At 39.6% G+C, this 19,705-nt stretch overlaps 1 protein-coding gene across 1 annotated transcript in view; it reads right to left on the minus strand.

The window, feature by feature from the left end:
• mlycd (malonyl-CoA decarboxylase) overlaps positions 1–19,705 on the minus strand; it is a 57,005-nt gene that overhangs the window by 14,033 nt on the left and 23,267 nt on the right. The window contains exons 2-4 of the mRNA XM_073070319.1: positions 15,047–15,159; positions 5,656–5,812; positions 78–230 (exon numbers count right to left, since the gene is read on the minus strand). Coding sequence (XP_072926420.1) covers positions 78–230; positions 5,656–5,812; positions 15,047–15,159 — 423 coding nt within the window. The remainder of the gene's footprint in view (positions 1–77; positions 231–5,655; positions 5,813–15,046; positions 15,160–19,705) is intronic.

A 19,705-nucleotide genomic window follows, 5' to 3' on the forward strand; every position in this document is an offset into this window, starting at 1 on the left:
ACACTAATTGAGCTAATACCAGTTATTGTTGGACAGTGATCCTTGCAGACTACATACTTACTGTGACTAAGACCTACCTGTAACTCTTTTACTACTCGCTTGATGAGATAATTTCCAAGCTCTACCTCTTGCAGTCCTGGTTGTGTAGAACTGATGGAGTAGAAAATAGCTGTAGTGATCTTGTTAACGTCTTCAGTCATCTCAGGAGTGGGATCCCGTCCAACAATAGCCTACCACAAAACATTAATATAAAACTAAAACCCTTATCCTTTTCCATGATCCACTTTCCTTTCAAACATTGGATGCACATTAGATATACAATTGTACAAATTTTGTAAGAAAATACTAACTTTAATTTTCATCTAAACATAAAGTTCCAAAATTATGGCTACAAATATGTCTAGGATTCAATGTTAAAGCTAGGTGACTTTGTTCTCTAAATATGTCAATGATTTACTATTGATTTCACATCTCCTCCATTTCATTTGTGCTTTCAGTCGCAGTCTCCAGACCAGACCTAAGACTGACATAAAATAACAAACCTAATCAAACTCCTCCATATCCAGGCCCCCAATTCATGGCACATTGTATTGGCTTCCCCTTAGTGGTCACTGAATTCAGTTTACCCCTTGGTCCTTAATTCCAGACTTGACCAAATGCAATGACCCTCACTTCACTTCAGGAGATAAGCTCTTTGTTCCATGTTTGAGCTGAGCAATCCCAATGAAACCTAAACAAGGTATTAATGAGCAGGGTTATTAATGTCCCTTTGACAGCCTAGCCAATGACACTGTTCATCACTCTGCTAAGAATCCCAATGCCAATCAATTCATTGTCCTTTATACTCATGTACTGAAGGATGACAATAAACAATCTCGAATCCTGGATGTAAGTTACTTGAAGATAGTAGTTAGCTTGGTTCAATCTGACTGAACAGGACATGCCTGGAGAATTTTGCACATTGTCAGATGCCAGTCTTGTAACTGCACTGGTACAGCTTGGCTCAAGGCTCAACCATTTCTGTAGTTCATGTCCTTAGTACTACCAAGAGGATGTTGTCAGGCCTTATTAACTTTGTTGTATCCAATCTCTCAACCATGGAGAGAATAGAAAAGGTTGGAAACTAGCTTCCCTGACAGTGGGTTTCTCAGGAGGAAACTGGGATAGATCACCCACTGAACACTTCTGACTAAATACAGTTGTCACCAGCTGGGCCTTTTTTAACATTGTGGATGGGAGGTCCTTGGAGGTTTAGTTGCCCACCACAAACCAAGACTTGATGAGGGACGACCCAGAATTTTGATCAAATCATGAAGTTGTGGGATTGCTTACTCTGCATATTGTATGCAGTTTCTGTTGATAGAGCACGTAAATAGCCCTGTGTTGTAGCTTGACCAGATAAGCACCCTATTGCTGGTATGCCTGCTATTGCTGCTAGCACACTGAACCAGGGTCAAATCCTTGGCTTGACTGTAACAGGCAATGAGATTACAGATTGTGCTGATGTACATTGCCGCTGAAGGACTACCATAGTGCTTCATTGATATTCAGCTTTGAATTGGCACATTTCTTCTGAATTTATCCTATTTAGTGCAATTGTACTGTCACATAAATGAGGAAAGGGGTTCATGATGTAAAGATGGGACTTTGTGCCATAAAGATGTATGGATATAAGAGTTCACTCTTATGAGACTTTCAAGTGATCTTGATCAATAATGAACTAGTCATTTTATAATTGGTTTTTAAGTCTCTCTCAACTGCATTATAAAGCTGTAAAAGAAAGTTAAATATCCTAGTACTATTAACACAGAGAGCCCAGAGTTTGTTTTCTTTAATAAAAAAAAGTTTATGCATCCTTTTGTGTCTGACATTCTGTTAAATTAGAATGCTTACATTTCCTAACTCTCTATCATTATTTCTTTTTTATTATATTTGGTTTTCTGTGGAGAAAATCAAATACAATAAAAAAGAAATAAAAGTTCATGGAAATGTATGGCACAGAAGGAGGGCATGATATCTCTGCCAGTTGATGAAAGCAATCTAATATAAACCCATTTCACAGTTCCTGGTTCACAGGCTTGAGATCACTGTACATCTAATGCACATCCAAATGTGACTTAAGTGCAATGATCATTTCTGCCTCCACATCCCTATGAGAAGCAAGTTCTAGACCATACACAACATATGGATAAGAAATTATCATGTCTTTTCAACAAATAAAATCTATGTACCCTTGCCAATTATGTCAACAAGAGTTCTTCTTATCTATTGTAATTATACACATAATTTTACACTTTCAATTAGATGATGTCTTGGTTTGCTATGTTTCAAACAAATACAATCCTCCCCAAGTCTGACAGCCGTGTTGGCATGCTCATAAATCTCCTCCACATCTGTTCTAAGATCATTACAACCTTCTGTAACCAGATGGAATTAAGCATTCAAAATACATACACTCAATTAATATTTTGTTGTTTGGGCATAACCTCCCTTGTGCTATATTCTATGTTTTGCCTAATAAAAGGAAGTTTCTTAATGACCACTCTGCTACTTTCAGAGACATTATTACATGCACTTGTCATTCCAACATCCAGTGCATTCTTTCTCATGCCTTGTTTAATCTATGCTGAATTGAATTCCATTAGCAATTAAGCTCTCCATCCAGACTAATAATACATTTCAACAAATTTCTTTTTAAAATCAACCTTTCAAGCCAAGGTAAAATTAATTTTGACCAGATCAGTCATGACACGATGGGCTAATTCTTTATATGACAATCTAATCAGTAACTACAAATAGAAGCTGCAGTATAGATTTACAAGTGACTTCTTTGATCACATCCAGCCTTGTCCCTTGGCTGCCTCAAAATTTATACAGTACAGTGCAAAAGTCTTAGGTACATATTATATGTAGCCTAAGACATTTGCACAGTATTGCAGTAATTTTATGCATTGCACTGTACTGCTGCTGCATAAAAAAAATTCATGACACATACGAGTGTTGATAAACCTGATTCTGATATGGGTCTCTATTGTGGACTGAGAGTGGGGGAGTGGGAAGAGGACAGGGAGAGGGTTGGGAAAAGAGGAAAGGAGAGGAGAGAAAGTGGGAAGCACTAGAGGGATATTCTGTAATAATCAATAACAAATTGTTATGAATCAAATGACCCTGCCTTATGTGTCTGCACCCAAGTCACAATATAATTACTATGCTCTTCCCTGCCACCTATCCCACACTTATTCTGTGGCGCTCCATCTTTGCCATTCCCAACATCCTTTGCTCCCTCCAGCTTTACAAACTCACTCTCCACTCCATATTGACAAATAGAGTACTGTACAAAAGTCTTAAGACACTCTAGCTATATACATGTGTGCCAAAGACTTTTCTACTCTACTGTATCTTATTTAATCAAGTTTAAAACATTTATTTGTATCACAAAATAATCAGAATGAATAGTATGATATAAATGTTGGCTATTCCTCTATTACTTTGTCCTTTAGAGCCCAGTTATCCACCTGAGCCAGATGGGACTAAACCATATGTGTAAATATTGGGTTGTGTTATGTTGGATTGAATTAAATACTTACAATTTGGGCTTGTTTTAGGTTGGACCATGCTGTGCCAGCTCAGCACTTTATGCAGAATAATTTCAGGTTCATTTACTTGTTTCTATTTTCAAGCAGGACAAGAGCATTTTTGAGATTATTATACCTACAAAATTAGCATGGTTGGGAATAGGAAAAAGTGAAAGCACTTGAGCTCCTATTGGGATAGCTTTAGGTCATTTTAATTACTTATTTTTAGTAGCAATCTAGTTAGGATCTATTTCACCTGGACCTGACAATGTATCTGAATTCTTAAATGCCAATGCACATATCTTTCCTCGCTCTCATAGTCCTAGAATCCTACGTGTGCCAATAAAATTTCTACCAAAACCAAAGCAATGTATGATTACAAATTTACCAATGATGCCTGTGATTTTCTTCCTGGGCCTTTCATATGAATGATACACTATTGCACATATGGCCCAGATACTAGCTGCCAACAATGTACATCTGAACATCTCTTTTGTAAAAAAAGAACTAATGCTTTCTTGGCATATATGATGAATAAACTCTTCTCGGGCTACCTGTATCTGCTGGTAGCCCAAGAAGAGTTTATTCATCTCTTTTGTATATATTGATAATGTGAGCTGGCCTATACAAAGGCACGTGAAGCCATCTTCAACACAGATTAAGAGTACTGCTCCAGTACTGGCAAGCTGACTTTAAAGCATCTAGCAGATGTTCTCTTTCAGATCCCGTAACATTGCAGAATACATGTTGATAAAGATCTGAGCATACCCTCACCCCCATAGTACCCCCAGAGGCTGACTACAACTACTAAATCTCCCTACAATATTTTGACCTTCATGATGCTGATCACAGCAACCATCAAACTATTTTGCCAGACTAATTTTCCTGTATGCTCAAGGCCTGTACTATTTGAACACAAAATCTTGGGCTTCTGTGCAAGAGCTTTGCAGCCGTAGACTATTAAATACATTCACTGCCTTTCACACACAGTACTTTGAATCTGTACCATTCAGCCACTAATATATTTCTGATGCCAGCAGGTTTTTTAAACCCTCATATCTACTTCATCAGCAGCTGCTCATTTGCAGGATCTCTTATGTTTGCTATTCCAATTAGTAATGAAGTTAGTGAAATCTTTTGCAACTCTCGTTGTAATGTTTTCAGACCTAGCCAAATTTTCCAAACACGTTTGCTCTTTCTTCTGCCAAATGTATCGGGTACTGGTACAGCAGGGGATGGGGATCACTGGCACAAGACTTACAGAAACAAGACTGTTATTTTGTTTTCTACTTCAATCCATATAGTTGATATTTCATCATGTGCCACGTTGTATGACGTGGGTGAACACGGTCTTTTCATGATGATTGTTCTTGACAAATTTTTCCATGGAAATTGTCTGCCATTGTCTTCTTCTGGACAGTGTCTTTACAAGATGGGTGACTCCAGCCATTATCAATACTCTTCAGAGATTGTCTGCCTGGCATCAGTGATCACACAACCAGGACTTGTGATGTGCTCTGGCTGCTCATACGACCAACTATCGCCTGCTCCCATGGCTTTGGGTGAGAATGATCAGGGGCTAAGCAGGTGTTTCTCACCTTGCCCAAGGGTGACTTGCAGGCTAGTGGACAGAAGGAATGCCTTACACCTCCTTTAGAAGAGACATATCTCCACCTCACTCTCTGAAGTTTAGTGAAATGAAAAAAAGGGCACAAGAAGTAGTATTTTACTCATCATTACTCAGACTTCCAATGAATTTTTTGTATATTCTCCTGATGGCTGTATTTTAATAGTTCATTCAGTCAATGAGATGTTCAACAACGTAACCCTCCCACCCCTTTACTTTCTTGAGTTTAGATTTTATGCTCACATCTCTAGAGTTAACCTACAACCTAATGACTAATTCACTGGTAAAACTGCTACCACTGAGCAATGGCTAATTAATTGAAAATTAACAATCTTTGAGTAATCTAACCAGGACATTTTATTTTTGAATATTCCATTGATACATTTTATTTAATTTATAAATACTGTGTTCTGACTAACAACCACTGTAAACTAGTAGTAATAATAAGCTCACCTGTATATTTTTAGATATATCATCTGTTAGTGCTACATGTAGAACTATCAGAGGTTCACCCGGCATGGTACCGTGTGTGAAAACATAGCACCTTCTATAAGGTCCAACTCGGCGTTTAATGTCAGTCCAGCTTCTGACTGGATGCACTGCCTCATATCTGAAAGAAATAAATGACACATTCAAGCTGTATTCAAGGTTAAGTGAAGGAATGTTGTCCTGTTACACAAGTTTAGGGAGCAAGTAGCCATTTAAAAGTTGGTCCTCAAAGATTTTCACCTTTAACTACAACCTGGATTGCTTCTGGTGCCACAAGCTACTGAGTATAAGAATAGATAGATCAGATGAATGCATGGCTGAAGGAAGTTAGTATAGCAAGAGAGGATTTAGGCTCCTGGATCACTGGGAGCATTTCTGGAGAAGCAAGATGTGTCGCATGTTAATCAGATAGGATCTGTGTTGAGAGCAACAAATAACCTGCTGTAGGAACTCAGCAGGTTGAACAGCATCTCCCCTAGAGGAGGAGGCAAACTGTCAATATTTTGTGTCAAAGCTGAGTAGGAGGACTGAGAATGGAGAGGGAGGATAGCCAGTTAAAAGAGAAGTCAAGCAATGCAGAATGCAATAAAGACTTGATTGGCGTACTGAGGAATCTCAGCTTATTAACAAATATTAAATGGGCTTACAAGACTGAGAAGGGATGAACTTTTCAAGGTGTGCCTTGGAGAGCTTTTTGACACATTAGGTACATAGGTCAACCTGGACCTCATCTTCAAGAATGTAGCTGGTTAGGTGGAAAATGAGAAGGGTACCATTTTGGAGATAGTGACAATAACTCAATAGATTTTAAACTGATTGTTGAAAAGGTGGACCATTAATAAAGGTCTTAAATTGGGGGAGGAAAATTGGAAGCATCTACTTGCAAGTTAGTCTATGTGTACATGCAGTTCATGTGTACAAAGCTAGGCAGGGAGTTAAACACTTTCTCAAAAATCACCCAAGCTGGAAGCTTTCTTCAATGTTATTAATGACAGCTAACTTGTGGAACAATATTGCTGTTTTAAGAGCACATGAAAAGTGGACTGAGATGGATGTTTTTCTTCCATGTGCCTCAAGTCAAAATCCAAATTAATCCATCTTTTCAACAATCAGTTTAAAATCTATTGAGTTATTGTCACTATCTCCAAAATGGTACCCTTCTCATTTTCCACCTACCCAGCTACATTCTTCAAGATGAGGTCCAGGTTGACGTGTCATATCCTGCATGGAGGTCGGTGACCAGTGTTGTGCCTCAGGGATCTGTTCTGAGACCCTTACTCTTCGTGATTTTTATCAATGACCTGGATGAGGAAGTGGAGGGATGGGTTAGTAAGTTTGCTGATGACACAAAGGTTGGAGGTGTAGTGGATAGTCTGGAAGGCTGTCAGAAGTTACAGCGGGACATTGATAGGATGCAAAACTGGGCTGAGAAGTGGCAGATGGAGTTCAACCCAGATGTGTGAAGCGGTTCACTATGGTAGGTCAAATATGATGGCAGAATATAGTATTAATGGTAAGATTCTTGACAGTGTGGAGGATCAGAGGGTTCTTGAGGTCCGAGTCCATAGGACGCTCAAAGCAGCTGCGCAGGTTGACTCTGTGGTTAAGAAGGCATACGGTGTATTGGCCATCATCAATCGTGGAATTGAATTTAGGAGCCAAGAGGTAATGTTGCAGCTATATAGGACCCTGGTCAGACCCCACTTGGAGTACAATGCTTAGTTCTGGTCACCTCACTACAGGAAGGATGTGGAAACCATAGAAAGGGTGCAGAGGAGATTTACAAGGATGTTGCCTGGATTGGGGAGCATGCCTTACAAGAATAAGTTGAGTGAACTTGGCCTTTTCTCCTTGGAGCAAAGGAGGATGAGAGGTGACCTGATAGAAGTGTATAAGATGATGAGAGGCATTGATAGTGTGGATAGTCAGAGGCTTTTTCCCCAGGGCTGAAATGGTTGCCACAAGAGGACACAGGTTTAAGGTGCTGGGGAGTAGGTGCAGAGGAGATGTCACGGGTAAGTTTTTTACTCAGAGAGTGGTGAGTGCGTGGAATGGGCTGCCAGCAATGGTGGTGGAGGTGGATGCGATAGGGTCTTTTAAGAGACTTTTGGATAGATACATAGAGCTTAGAAAAATAGAAGGTTATGGGTAAGCCTAGTAATTTCTAAGGTAGGGACATGTTCGGCACAACCTCATGGGCCGAAGGGCCTGTATTGTGCGTAGGTTTTCTATGTTCTACGTTCTAATCCACATAGAAAATGATATAAAAAACAGCTTATGTACAGGAAGTGATGTTCATACAAAATAAACTGCATACAAAACAAACAGCGCCTCCAGAGGCCAGAACACTCCCCACCTAGTATCCATAGGATGTCAAGCTTAACTACTGAAACTAAAAGTCAAACGATTATTTCATTAAGTCTTTGGCAAAAGGAGGATAGTCTCAGAATAGTCTTGAAAACAGTCTTATTACATTCTTTAACCGTTCTCACTTCAAAAATGTTGGCCTTGATTACCATTTGCTCTTGGTAATGACTAGTGAGCAGAGAGGTGATATAATGCTTACCCAGAATGATGATTGTATGAGTTACCTCTGAAGTGAGCTGTACCCTCTTAATACTTCTCACAAAGCCCCCTCAGTGTCAAGAAATGGACAGAGTTTACTGAGGTAACTTTGGATTGGGAGAAGTTCCTCTGCATACACTATTCTTTGAACAACAAGAAAGATTCTCACCATTGCCCGTTTCAGATGCTATGTGCTAAGAGATTGCTTACAAATGTGCCAGAAACAGTAAAGGTTGTCTTTGGCTACTCCTGTAAAGGAATGAGAAATACGCAAGAGCCAGGCAATTGCTCTGGTAAGCAGCTTCCGGCTTGAAAATCACTCCAAGCATGCACTGCCAAGTTGGAGCAGTGATAAATGAATGATGTTAGTTGAGGCTTGAGTACTTATTTGTACATCTACCTCAGGGTCGGAGAAGTCAATAGTCTCCTGCTGACTATGTTCTTCTTGAGGATCTGCTGGAGACACTAACTCAGTATAATTGTTCCTTAATCTCTCCATGAACTCCACATAATGATCCTTCATTTCTGTTATTCTCCTCAAATGTGTGACTGAGGGACATGAGATGACTAATGGCTTGCTCTCTGTTGTTTGGTAGAAGTGTCATGGAGAGCAGTAAGGTAGGAGAGCTACCAAACTGTTTGAATTCTCATTTTGTTCATGATTCAGAGGAATATATCTTCAACGGAAAGTGCTAGCTTGTAATCATCTTCCAAGTGACAGGTGATCAGCTTGCCTAAATCTGACTGAGCAGAGGTAAGTATGGTCTGCTTATCTACAATATTCTCTTTCATACAGATTCTACTCTCAGGGTCTGAAATGGCTTGGGGGCCCGCTCTCCAGGGCATTAATTTTAAATGTACTGACAGTGGACCATCGAAGTAGCTTTCACCCCTATGACCCAACACGTCCAGTCATTGAGCACAAGGTGCATTGTGCCAACCATTGCACTGTTCACGTACCTTACATGCACAGATGGTGTCTCTGCCTAGCACAGAATAATCTCAGCAGAAGAGTCAAGTGGGGCAATTTTATCAGCTATGGCGTTAAGATGTGAATAACCTCATGCAGCTTCATGAGTTGGCTTTTCTTTCAGCAACTTCTGATGTTCCAGAACATGTCTTTAGACTGTAGAAGTAAGTAGCTACATCTGATGGATGTTCAACTGGCTTGTGCTGTGCCTTGTTGTGGGTGTGCTGGAACCAGCGGTAGCCCAGGTAAACACAAGGAAATCTGCAGATGCTAGAAATTCAAGCAACACTTACAAAATGCTGGTGGAACGCAGGAGGCCAGACAGCATCTATAGGAAGAAGTGCAGTCGACGTTTCGGGCCGAGACCCTTCATCAGGACTAACTGAAAAAAGTTAGCCCTGACGAAGGGTCTTGGCCTGAAACGTCAGCTGTACTTCTTCCTATAGCTGCTGCCTGGCCTGCGGCGTTCCACCAGCATTTTGTGTGCGTAGCCCAAGGTACTGGCCTTGCATGAAGTGCTGATATGCGCTGTACACTGCTTCACTCAGTGCAATATATAATAGCTAAAGTAAAGTAAGATGCACTGGCTGTTATAACGGCAAAGCATGACTGATTCTGGCTATAGGTTTACCACTGTTTAGGCCAGCTGCTGCTTCATACACCTTTGCCTCTGTTAAGGCAGCCTCAACTCCTACTCCTCGAGTGCACTCAACGTAGCCCCGATACATGCTCTCTCCATGTCTTTACAAGCTTTCGCCATTTGCCTGTCAACTTCACAATTAGCATATGCTACTCTCACTTCTGCCGCCTCAGCACTAGCATGGGCCTGTGTTGCAGTTATGCTAATTGTGGTTTGCTTGAACATTGGTGAAGATGTGATCAATGTGCTACGTTGTAACCTGACTTCTGGGGTACTGCGATCAATGTTGTCTGGGCCAGAAGCTGACTTTCTTGCATATGGTGTTCAGACATGTCTCCAGTCTATGTGCAATGCGTTTGAAGACGTTATTTTTTTTCACTCTACTGCCCTCGCAGTGCATGGGTACAAAGCTAGGCAGGGAGTTAAACATCTTCTCAAAAATTGTCCAAGCCAGAAGCTTTCTTCAGTGTTTTTGTAAAAGAGAACTTACTTGTGAAAAGATCATTCCTTTTTCAAGGGCAAATAAGGAGTGGAGGGAGACGGATGTCTTTCTACTGTGTGCATAAAGTCAAAACCCCAATTAACCCATGAAGGAAATAATATAAAAGATATCTCACAGTAAAGTCTAAAACGTTAAGTGCAGGAAGTGATATTCATACAAAACGAACTGTGCCTCTAGAGGTCAGAACAAACAACATCTGCAGAGCAAGAAGAACTCAAAGGAGTAAAAAGAAGTTCAAGGCCAATATGTTCCTATAAGGGTAAAAAGCTGGGTTAATAATATAAGGAAACCTGAATGTCAAGAGATCTAGAAGGTTAGACAAAGAGAAAATAGGAAATATATGATAGGTATAGAAAATGAATGATGGAGAAGCATGTTGAAAGTATAAAAAGTACAAGGAGGTTCTTAAATAACAAATTAGGAAGGCTAAGAGAGATCACAAAAAAAATCACTAGCAAGCAGGATTAAGATTAATTTGAAGGTAGTCTATCAGCATATTAAAGGCAAAAGAATAACCAGGGATAAAGAAGGGTGCATTATGGACAACATGAGCAATCTGTGCATGGAACGCAAAGATATCAATGAGGTCCTAAATGAATACTTTTCATCAATATTCACAAAAGAAACAGAACTGTTGTTGGAGAATTCAACAGCATGTCTCCATAAATAAAAGTTATCAATTCTTTAGCAGACTTAAAAGATAAATAAATCCACGGGATCAGATGGGATTTATGCCAGGCTGCTGTGAAATACAACGAAAAATATTGCTGGGGGCTCTGGCTAAGATTTTTAAATCTTCTCTGTACACAACTATGGCACTAGATGATTGGGGGACAGTAAATGTGGTCAGAGTTTTCCAGGGAAGCAGGGAAAAACAAAGAACCATGAGCTTAACATCAGTGGGTAGTTGAGAGATTAATAGAAACAAAAGATGAAGGAGAGAATTTGTGATCACTTAGGAGGATAAGGACTAATCAGAGACAGCCAGCATGGCTGTCTTTAAGGAGGCAGAGAGGCAAAAGAAAGGAATATATAGACCAGTTAGTCTGACCTCAATGGTTGGGAAGATGTTGAGTCCATTAAGGTGACAGGGTACTTGGAGGGACATGATAAAATAGGCCATAGTTCTCAAGGGAAAATCTTGCCTGACAAATCTGTTAGAATTCATTGAAGAAATAACAAGCAGGATAGACAAAGAAGAATCAGCTGACATTGTGTAATTGGATTTTCAGAAGGCCTTTGACAAGGTGTCACACATGAGGCTGCTTAACAAGCTACGAGCCTATGGTATTACAGGAAAGATTCTTGCATGGCTAAAGCAGTAGCTGATTGGCAGGAGGCAATAAGTGGGAATAAAGGGAACCTTTTCTGGTTGGCTGCCAGTGACTAGTGGTGTTCCACAGGGGTCTGTGTTGGGACCGATTCTTTTTCCATTATACGCCAATGATTTGGATGATGGAATTGATGGTTTTGTTGCAAAGTTTTCAGACAATGTGAAGCTAAGTGGAGGGGCAGGTAGTTTTGAGTAAGTAGAGAGGCTAAAGAAGGACTCAGACAGATTAGGAGAATGGGCAAAGAAATGGCAGATGGAATACAGTGTTGGGAAATGTATGGTCATGTACCTTGATAGAAGAAATGAAAGCGTTGACTACTTTCTAAATGGAGAGAAAATACAAATAACTGGGGTTCAAAGGGATATGGGAGTCCTTGTGCAGAATTCCCTAAAGGTTAATTTGCAGATTGAGTCTGTGGGGAGGAAGGCAAATGCAATGTTAGAATTCATTTCAAGAGGACTAAAATATAAAAGCAAGGATGTAATGTTGAGACTTTATAAAGCACTGGTGAAGCCTCACTTGGAGCACTGTGAGCAATTTTGGGCCCTTTATTTTAGAAAAAATGCACTGAAACTGTAGAGGGTTCAAAGGAGGTTCATGAAAAATTTTCCAGGATTGAATGGCTTGTCATATGAAGACCATTTGATGGCTCTGCGTCTGTATTCACTAGAATTCAGAAAAATAAGGGATGACGTCATTGAAACCTATTGAATGGTGAAAGGCCTTGAGAGAATGAATGTGGAGGGAATGTTTCCTATAGTGGCTGAGTCTAAGTCCAGAGGACACAACCTCAGAACAGAGGGGCATCCTTTTAGAATGGAGATGAGGAAGAATGTCTTAAGCCAGAGAATCTGTGGGATTCTTTGCCACAGAGAGCTGCAGAGGCCAAATCTTTATGCATAGTTAAAGCAAGATTGATAGATCCTTGATGGGTCAGTACATGAAAGGGTATGGAGAAAAGGAACAAGATTAAGGATGGGAGGAAAATTGGATCAGCCATGATGAAATGGTGGAACAGACTCAATGGGCCAAATAGCCTAATTCTGCTCTTATATCTTATGGTCTTACGGCTTTGACAAGGGTGGATTCTGTCTAACCATGAATACAACAGATTCTGCAGATGCTGGGTATCTTGTGCAACACACAGAATGACAGAGGAACTCAGTAAGTCAGGCAGCAGCTACGGATTCAGACTGGGACTGGTTGTGTCCTGTCTGACAAATATCATTCATAGTTTGAGGAGGTAAGAAAGTACATCAATGAGGGCAGGAAAGTAGATAAAATCAAAATAGACTTCAGTAAGCCCTTCAATGTGCTTCCACATAGGAGACTGATTCAAAAGATTATGGCCATCAAATCAGAACAAGTTGGCAAATTGGCTTGACAATAGGAGACTGAAGGTGATACTAGATTTTTTTTGTGATTGGATGCTTGTGACCAGTGGTGTGCTACAAGGATCAGTGCTGGGATCCTTGCTGTTTATAATGTATGTGAATGATGTGGAAGAGGGAAGTATAATCATTTCATTTTTCAATCTTTTTATTGATTTTCAAATAAAGAATATACAAATCAGGGGAGAAGTTTAGCAAACAGATAATATAAAAGACATATAAACAGCAATAATAAAAACAGAAAGTATATAATATCAGAATCAAATTAGGTAAAATATTATGCTGTTATATATACAATGGTCAAAAACAAACTACAACTCCTCATAGCAATCATAAAAAAAGATTGGAAATTTTATTGATAAAGGAAAAAAAAAACCCACTAACTAAACTAAAGAAAAAAAGAAAGAAAAAGAAAGATTGGGCAGTCCAATTGAGGATAAAATTTTTAAAAAGAGAGAAAAAAAAAACATCCTTCCAGTCATCTCTGAACCTTCATGGATAAGGATTTTCCCCAAAGAGAATAAAGAAAAATAAATAAATAAATAAATAAAAATGAAATCATGTGAAAATATTGAATAAAGGGTCGCCAGACTTGTTCAAAATTAAAGGATGTATCAAATGTCCAGCTTCTAATTTTCTCCAAGCTTAAACATGACATAATGGAGGAGAGCCAATAAAAAAAGTATAATCAATAAATATGAAAACTAGCAGTGTTGTTGCCCGTGTGAAAAGTAGTTTTAAGCTGCAGACAGATGTCGATATGTTTATGGAATGGGCTGAAAACTGGCAGATGGACTTCAATCCTGACAAATGTGAGGTGACGAATTTTGGAAGTACTAATAAGGCTAGGGCACATACCATGGAAGGAAGAGCCTTAGGGAGTATTGAGGAACAACTGGATATTGGAATACAGGTCCAAAAGTCTTTGAGGGTGGCAACACTGTTAGATAACATGGGTAGGAATACATATGGGATATTGGCCTTCATGAGTAAGGTTATCAAATACAGAAGTAGAGAAGTTATGCTCCAACTTTATAAAATCTTTGTCAGATCTCACTGCTCAGATCTGGTCACCATGTTATGGGCAGGATGTGACTGCAAAGATTCACCAGAAATTGCTCGGGATGAAGCAATTCAGTTATGTGGAGAATCCAGTCCCTAGAGTAGAGGAGGTAAAGAGAGGATATGACTGAGGTATATTATAAGGAGTATAGATGGAACTGACTGTAGGTAAAGTTTTCCCTACATCAGAGATATATAAACTATAGAACATAGATTTAGGGTAAGGGGGAAGAGATTTAGAGGGGACATGAGAGGCATTTTCTTTACCCAGAGAGTGACATCCCTAGAATTCGCTGCCAGATAATGGTAGAAGCAGGGTCACCCACCGTATTTAAGAAGTGTCTCGATAGTACATAGTATAGCAGGCTAAGGGCTAAGTGCTGAGAGATGGGGTTAATGCAGAAGGATGCCAGCCGGTTTGCATGGATGAGTTGGATCAAATGGAATGATTCCATGCTGTATATGATTCAAGGTAAAAGTGGAACCAAAGTCAGCGTCATAAAAGATGTTTACAAAACTGAAATGCAACCATTAATCAGTCACAGACTAAAACTGTGTGTAGTGAGGCAGATTATAGATATAGATAATTTATTCAAAGCAAATTAAAAATAATTTCCCCAATCTTACTTTGGGCTAGTGGGCAAAAGAGTGACTTCAAATATACTTCCTATAAAAGAAATCAATTTTAACTCAAGGCTTATTTTCATGCTTTATCATTAACGATCCATCAGAAACTAATGATTGATAAGCCCTTCAAATGCCAGCCAACTTTGAGTGCAAAAAATAATCAATACTAGAACTTGACCTTATTGAAGCACTACTAAATTTTCTTGTAGTTCTGTCGACAATTTAGGGGTTGTTTCTAGCACAGAATGATTAAAAGACGCTTACTGACTAATTTTCTGCAGCAGCTCACAAGAGGATTGCCAGGTGACACGTTCTAATTTCAAGAATCCTGTAGAAAACCAATTTGAGAGTAGTGTCTTCAATATCCCATTCATTTCCTGAAACACAAAGTTTGTCAGAAAATAAAATTAACTTCTGAGGCCTAGTAGAATATGCTTTTCTGTTCACATAATTCAATAGTACCATGTAGATTGTTTTTAAGGTAGCCCTATCAACTCCATTAGTTTTAAAATAAAATCCCAAATTCTGGTAAATTATTATACAGTTTAACTAATGGGCTTCAATCATGTACAATTTAAATGTTATCCATCGAATAAAATACACAAAGAACTGCATTTATATTTTCAATGAACAGATCAGTACTGTTTCCTTTTAAAACAATCTGTTTGTTATAGTTGGATGGTTGCATTGGATAAAAGCTCATGGGAAACGAGATGTGGATTTAAGACAAATTATAATGCTTGGAGTACACTGTAATAGCCAATGAATTTGGCCTAAAACATAATCATTGTAGACATTTGTTTTAACAATAGAACATGGAAAAGCTGGACAAATAAGATGTAAATACAGTACACATCAATATCACAATGATGAAAAAAAACCCTGCTGCAATACTTTTAGCTGGTTTGTTATTGTATATATTTTGGTCATTTGTACATATGTTTACATTATCAAAGCAATTGCAATTATATATAAAGTGGTTCATATATAAAGGGGCTCATGATTGAAATGCTGAGGCCTTAAACTCCAACTCTCTGGTGATGTAACGTTTCCGGAAAATAAAATTGAAGATCTCAGTGCAAGATTGCAGTGCCAGAGGGATATCAGAGACTGCTGTGTACTTTACTTCATAGAAACATGACTAACCCCCCCCCCCCCCCCACCTGGTAGCCATGTACATTCCACCTCAGGCCGCCAAGCAGGCACTGGAGCTGAGCACCATGATCAGCAGTCATGAAACAGCACACCCTGATGCCAGGCCAGCTTGAAGATGCCAGGCCATCTACCACCAACATATCGCCTGTGAAATCAGAAGGGCCAGCGCACTTGACCACTGTTACACCAAGAACTCTTACTGTGCCACCCCACCCCCTCACTTTTGAAAGTCCAAACACCTCACTCTACTTCTACTCCCAGCATATAGGCAGAGACTAAAGACCACAGCACCAGTGGTGAGGACCAAGAAGGTATGGTCAAGGGAGGTGGAGAAGTGCTTACAGGACTGGACTGGATAATATTCAAGGATTCAGCTTTGAATCTGAATGAAAACACCACAGTTGTTACAGATTTCATCAAGACCTGTGTAGATAAGTGAGTGCCTTTGAGAACATTCTGGACATACCAAAACCAAAAACTGCGGATGAACCAGGAGATTTGTAGACTACTGAGAGCAAGATTAGTGATCTAGAACTATACAAAAAGTCAAGTTACTACCTATGGAAGGCTAGTTTAAGAGCAAGAAAACAATTCCTATTAAGTTAGAGACAGAATTGGATACACTTCAGCTTGGGCAGGATTTGCAGGCCATTACTTCCTACAAAGTGAAACCTAACATCATGAATGGTTGTGATGCTTCATGGTTAGATGAGCTAAATGTATTTTATACACACTTTGACAGAGTGGTGAAACTATTCCTGTGTGAATACCAACAGCATCTGGTGACTTTGTAATCTCTGTCTCAGAGGTTGATGTCAGAACACCTTTCATGATGGTGAGCCCATCTGTGCCAACCAACTGTTGGAAATGTTCAAGGACATCTTCAGTCTTTCAATGCTGCAGTCAGGGATTCCAACTTACATCAAAAGGGCAATAATCATACCAATGCTCAAGAGAGCAGGTCGATATTCCTTAACGACTATTGCCCAGTTGCACTCACATCTACTGTGATGAAGCACTTTGAGAGGATGGTTATGGTCAGAATCAAATCCTACCTAAGCGAGCTGCAATTTGCCTATTGCCACAATAGGTCTACAACAGATGCAATCTCACTGGTTCTCCACTTGGCCCTGTATCAGCTGGACAATAGCAATACCTAAGTCAGGCTGCTGTTTATTGATTATAGCTCAGCATTTCTGAACCACCCTACCCCCTGTACTAATCAACAAGCTCCGAAACGTGGGCCTCTACACCTCCTTCTGCAACGATCCTTGACTTCTTCACCAGGAGACCTCTCCTCCTCACTGACAATCAACAATGGCACACCTCAAGGATGCGTGCTTAGCCCACTGCTCTATTCTTTCTACATCCATGACAGTGTGGCTCAAATACCATCTGTAAATTTGCTGATGACACAACTATTATTAGCAGAATTTCAGAAGGTGATGAGAAGACATACAGGAGTGAGATACATCAGCTGGCAAAGTGGTGTCATGGCAACAACCTTGCACTCAATGCCAGTAAGACCAAGGAATTGATTGTGGACTTCAAGAGGAGGAAGTCAAGGGAATACATACACCAGTCCTCAGCAAGGGATCAGCAATGCAAAGGGTGAGCACTATCAAGTTCCTGGTTATCAGTCTATCTTGGGCCCAACATACTGATGCAATTACAAAGAAAGCACAACAGTACCTATATTTCATTAGTAGTTGAGGAGATTTGGAATGTCTGCAAAGACTGTTGCAAATTTCTACAGATGTTCAATGGAGAGCATTCTAATTGCATCACCATCTGGTATGGAGGGGCTCTTGCATAGAACTGGAAAAAGCTGAAGAAAGTTCTAAACTTAGCCAACTCATCATGGGCACCAGCCTCCCCAGTATCGAGAAAATCTTCCAAAAGGCAATGCCTCAAAAAGGCAACATCCATTAAAGCTACCGTCACCCAGGACATGCACTCTTCTCATCACTACCATCAATGAGGTGGTACAGGAGCCTGAAGACACATACTCAATATTTTAAGTACAGCTTCTTTCCGAATGCCATCATATTTCTGAATGGACAATATAACCCATATAGACTTCCTCAATATTCTTTGCTTCTTTGCTCTTTTGGCACTACTTATTAAATTTAATTATAATATTTCATATTATAATTTATAGTTTTTAATGATACATTGCAATGTACTGCTGCTGCAAAACAACATCTTTCATGGCATATATGCCAATGGTATTAAACTTAATTCATTAATAAAGAATATTCAAAGGATTAGAGGTCTCCTTGAAAATGATAACTACAGCATATTTTGAATTTGCTATGGTTAATTCTGTGAACATGGTATTAACAATGAAGTCTTCCAATACTCCTAACAAATTTTAACCAAATATTATGAGTTTCCATAGACTGGCAAGTTATGAATTTCTGCGCATTTTATGAACCCAGTTCAGAAGCCTCTATGGACCTACAATTCCCTTCATAATGATGCAAAAGACACCACTGAGCGTGCTCTTGATGTTAGTTCTGATATGGAAAAGAATTAATAATATAGGAAAAAATGCCGTGGCATACTGTGTGATTTCCAGAGCAGTGTGCAGTCATTAATCACAGAGTGGAAGTGGAAATATGGCAGTCTTCTTATCACTCTGCTGAACTTTTATCATTTCTGATACTTTTACTGAAGTGAATGAGAGGACAGGCCTAACATTAGAGATGCTGAAGATAAAGCTCCTGCCTTCAACTACCCCATACTGTTTTTAGACAACTAAGATCCACAACTTCACCCTGGAAAATGTAAAGAGCCATCTCTCAGTGAAGGCAAATGCTGATAATGAAATGTACTCTCACCTCTGGTATACCAGAGGTACAGCTTTCTACCAACAGAGGAATAGAGGTTGGAGTTTGCAACCTTCAGGTTGGTTCTGAACTCAAGACTGCAGAGATTCCCACCAATGTATGCTGCGTGCATGAAGACCACCTGCAGTAATACCTCAAAATACTAATTCCACGCAACTGTTGTCTTCATAAAATCCTCCAAATCCAATGATAGAACAGGCAAATGTCAACAACTTCTTGCAACCAACATTCCCCAACGTGAGGGCTATAATCATGGTCAACCAGGTCCAAACTACATTATCCACATACAAGAGAAAATCTGCTGATGCTGGAAACCAAAATAATATACACAAAATGCTTGAGGAACTCAGCAGGCTAGGCAGCATCTTTGGGAAAAGAAAACAGTCAACGTTTTGGGCTGAGACCCTTTATCAGGACTGGGGGATTATCCACGTTACATTATCTGCATGCCTGACATCAGATTTCCGAACAAAAAGCACTTTAATCCAAGCTTCTGTATACTAAGACATTTCAAGATGACAATAGAAATGTGTTAAAGGCATTTTTAAAATCTCCTTGGGAAAAAAAAACAGTATTTTCACCGAGCCTTGGGAATTCCCAGTCTATGACTACTCAAAATAGAGGAGCGTCACAGAAAGCAATGAGCATCTCGTGTCTCTGCAACTCAAAACCCATGAGTAATGAGGGGAATGAGGAAACACCATGCTAAACAGCACACCCACCAACTCTGTCAAGCTTCAGCTCCTCTAGTCCGCAGATCCCACATAGGACATTAGCTATCTCACAGCAAGAATGAAAGTAAGCCATCCTCAATCCTGAGGCATTGCCTAAAAAGAGTCATTAAAACCAAGCTGTACAATTCCAGTGTAGATTTTGAAAATGTTATCAAGCCTATGGGAACTCAAAACTTCATGTG

This window comes from Hemitrygon akajei, chromosome 17 (genome assembly GCF_048418815.1).
Source record: "Hemitrygon akajei chromosome 17, sHemAka1.3, whole genome shotgun sequence".
Taxonomy (NCBI): Eukaryota; Metazoa; Chordata; class Chondrichthyes; order Myliobatiformes; family Dasyatidae; genus Hemitrygon; species Hemitrygon akajei.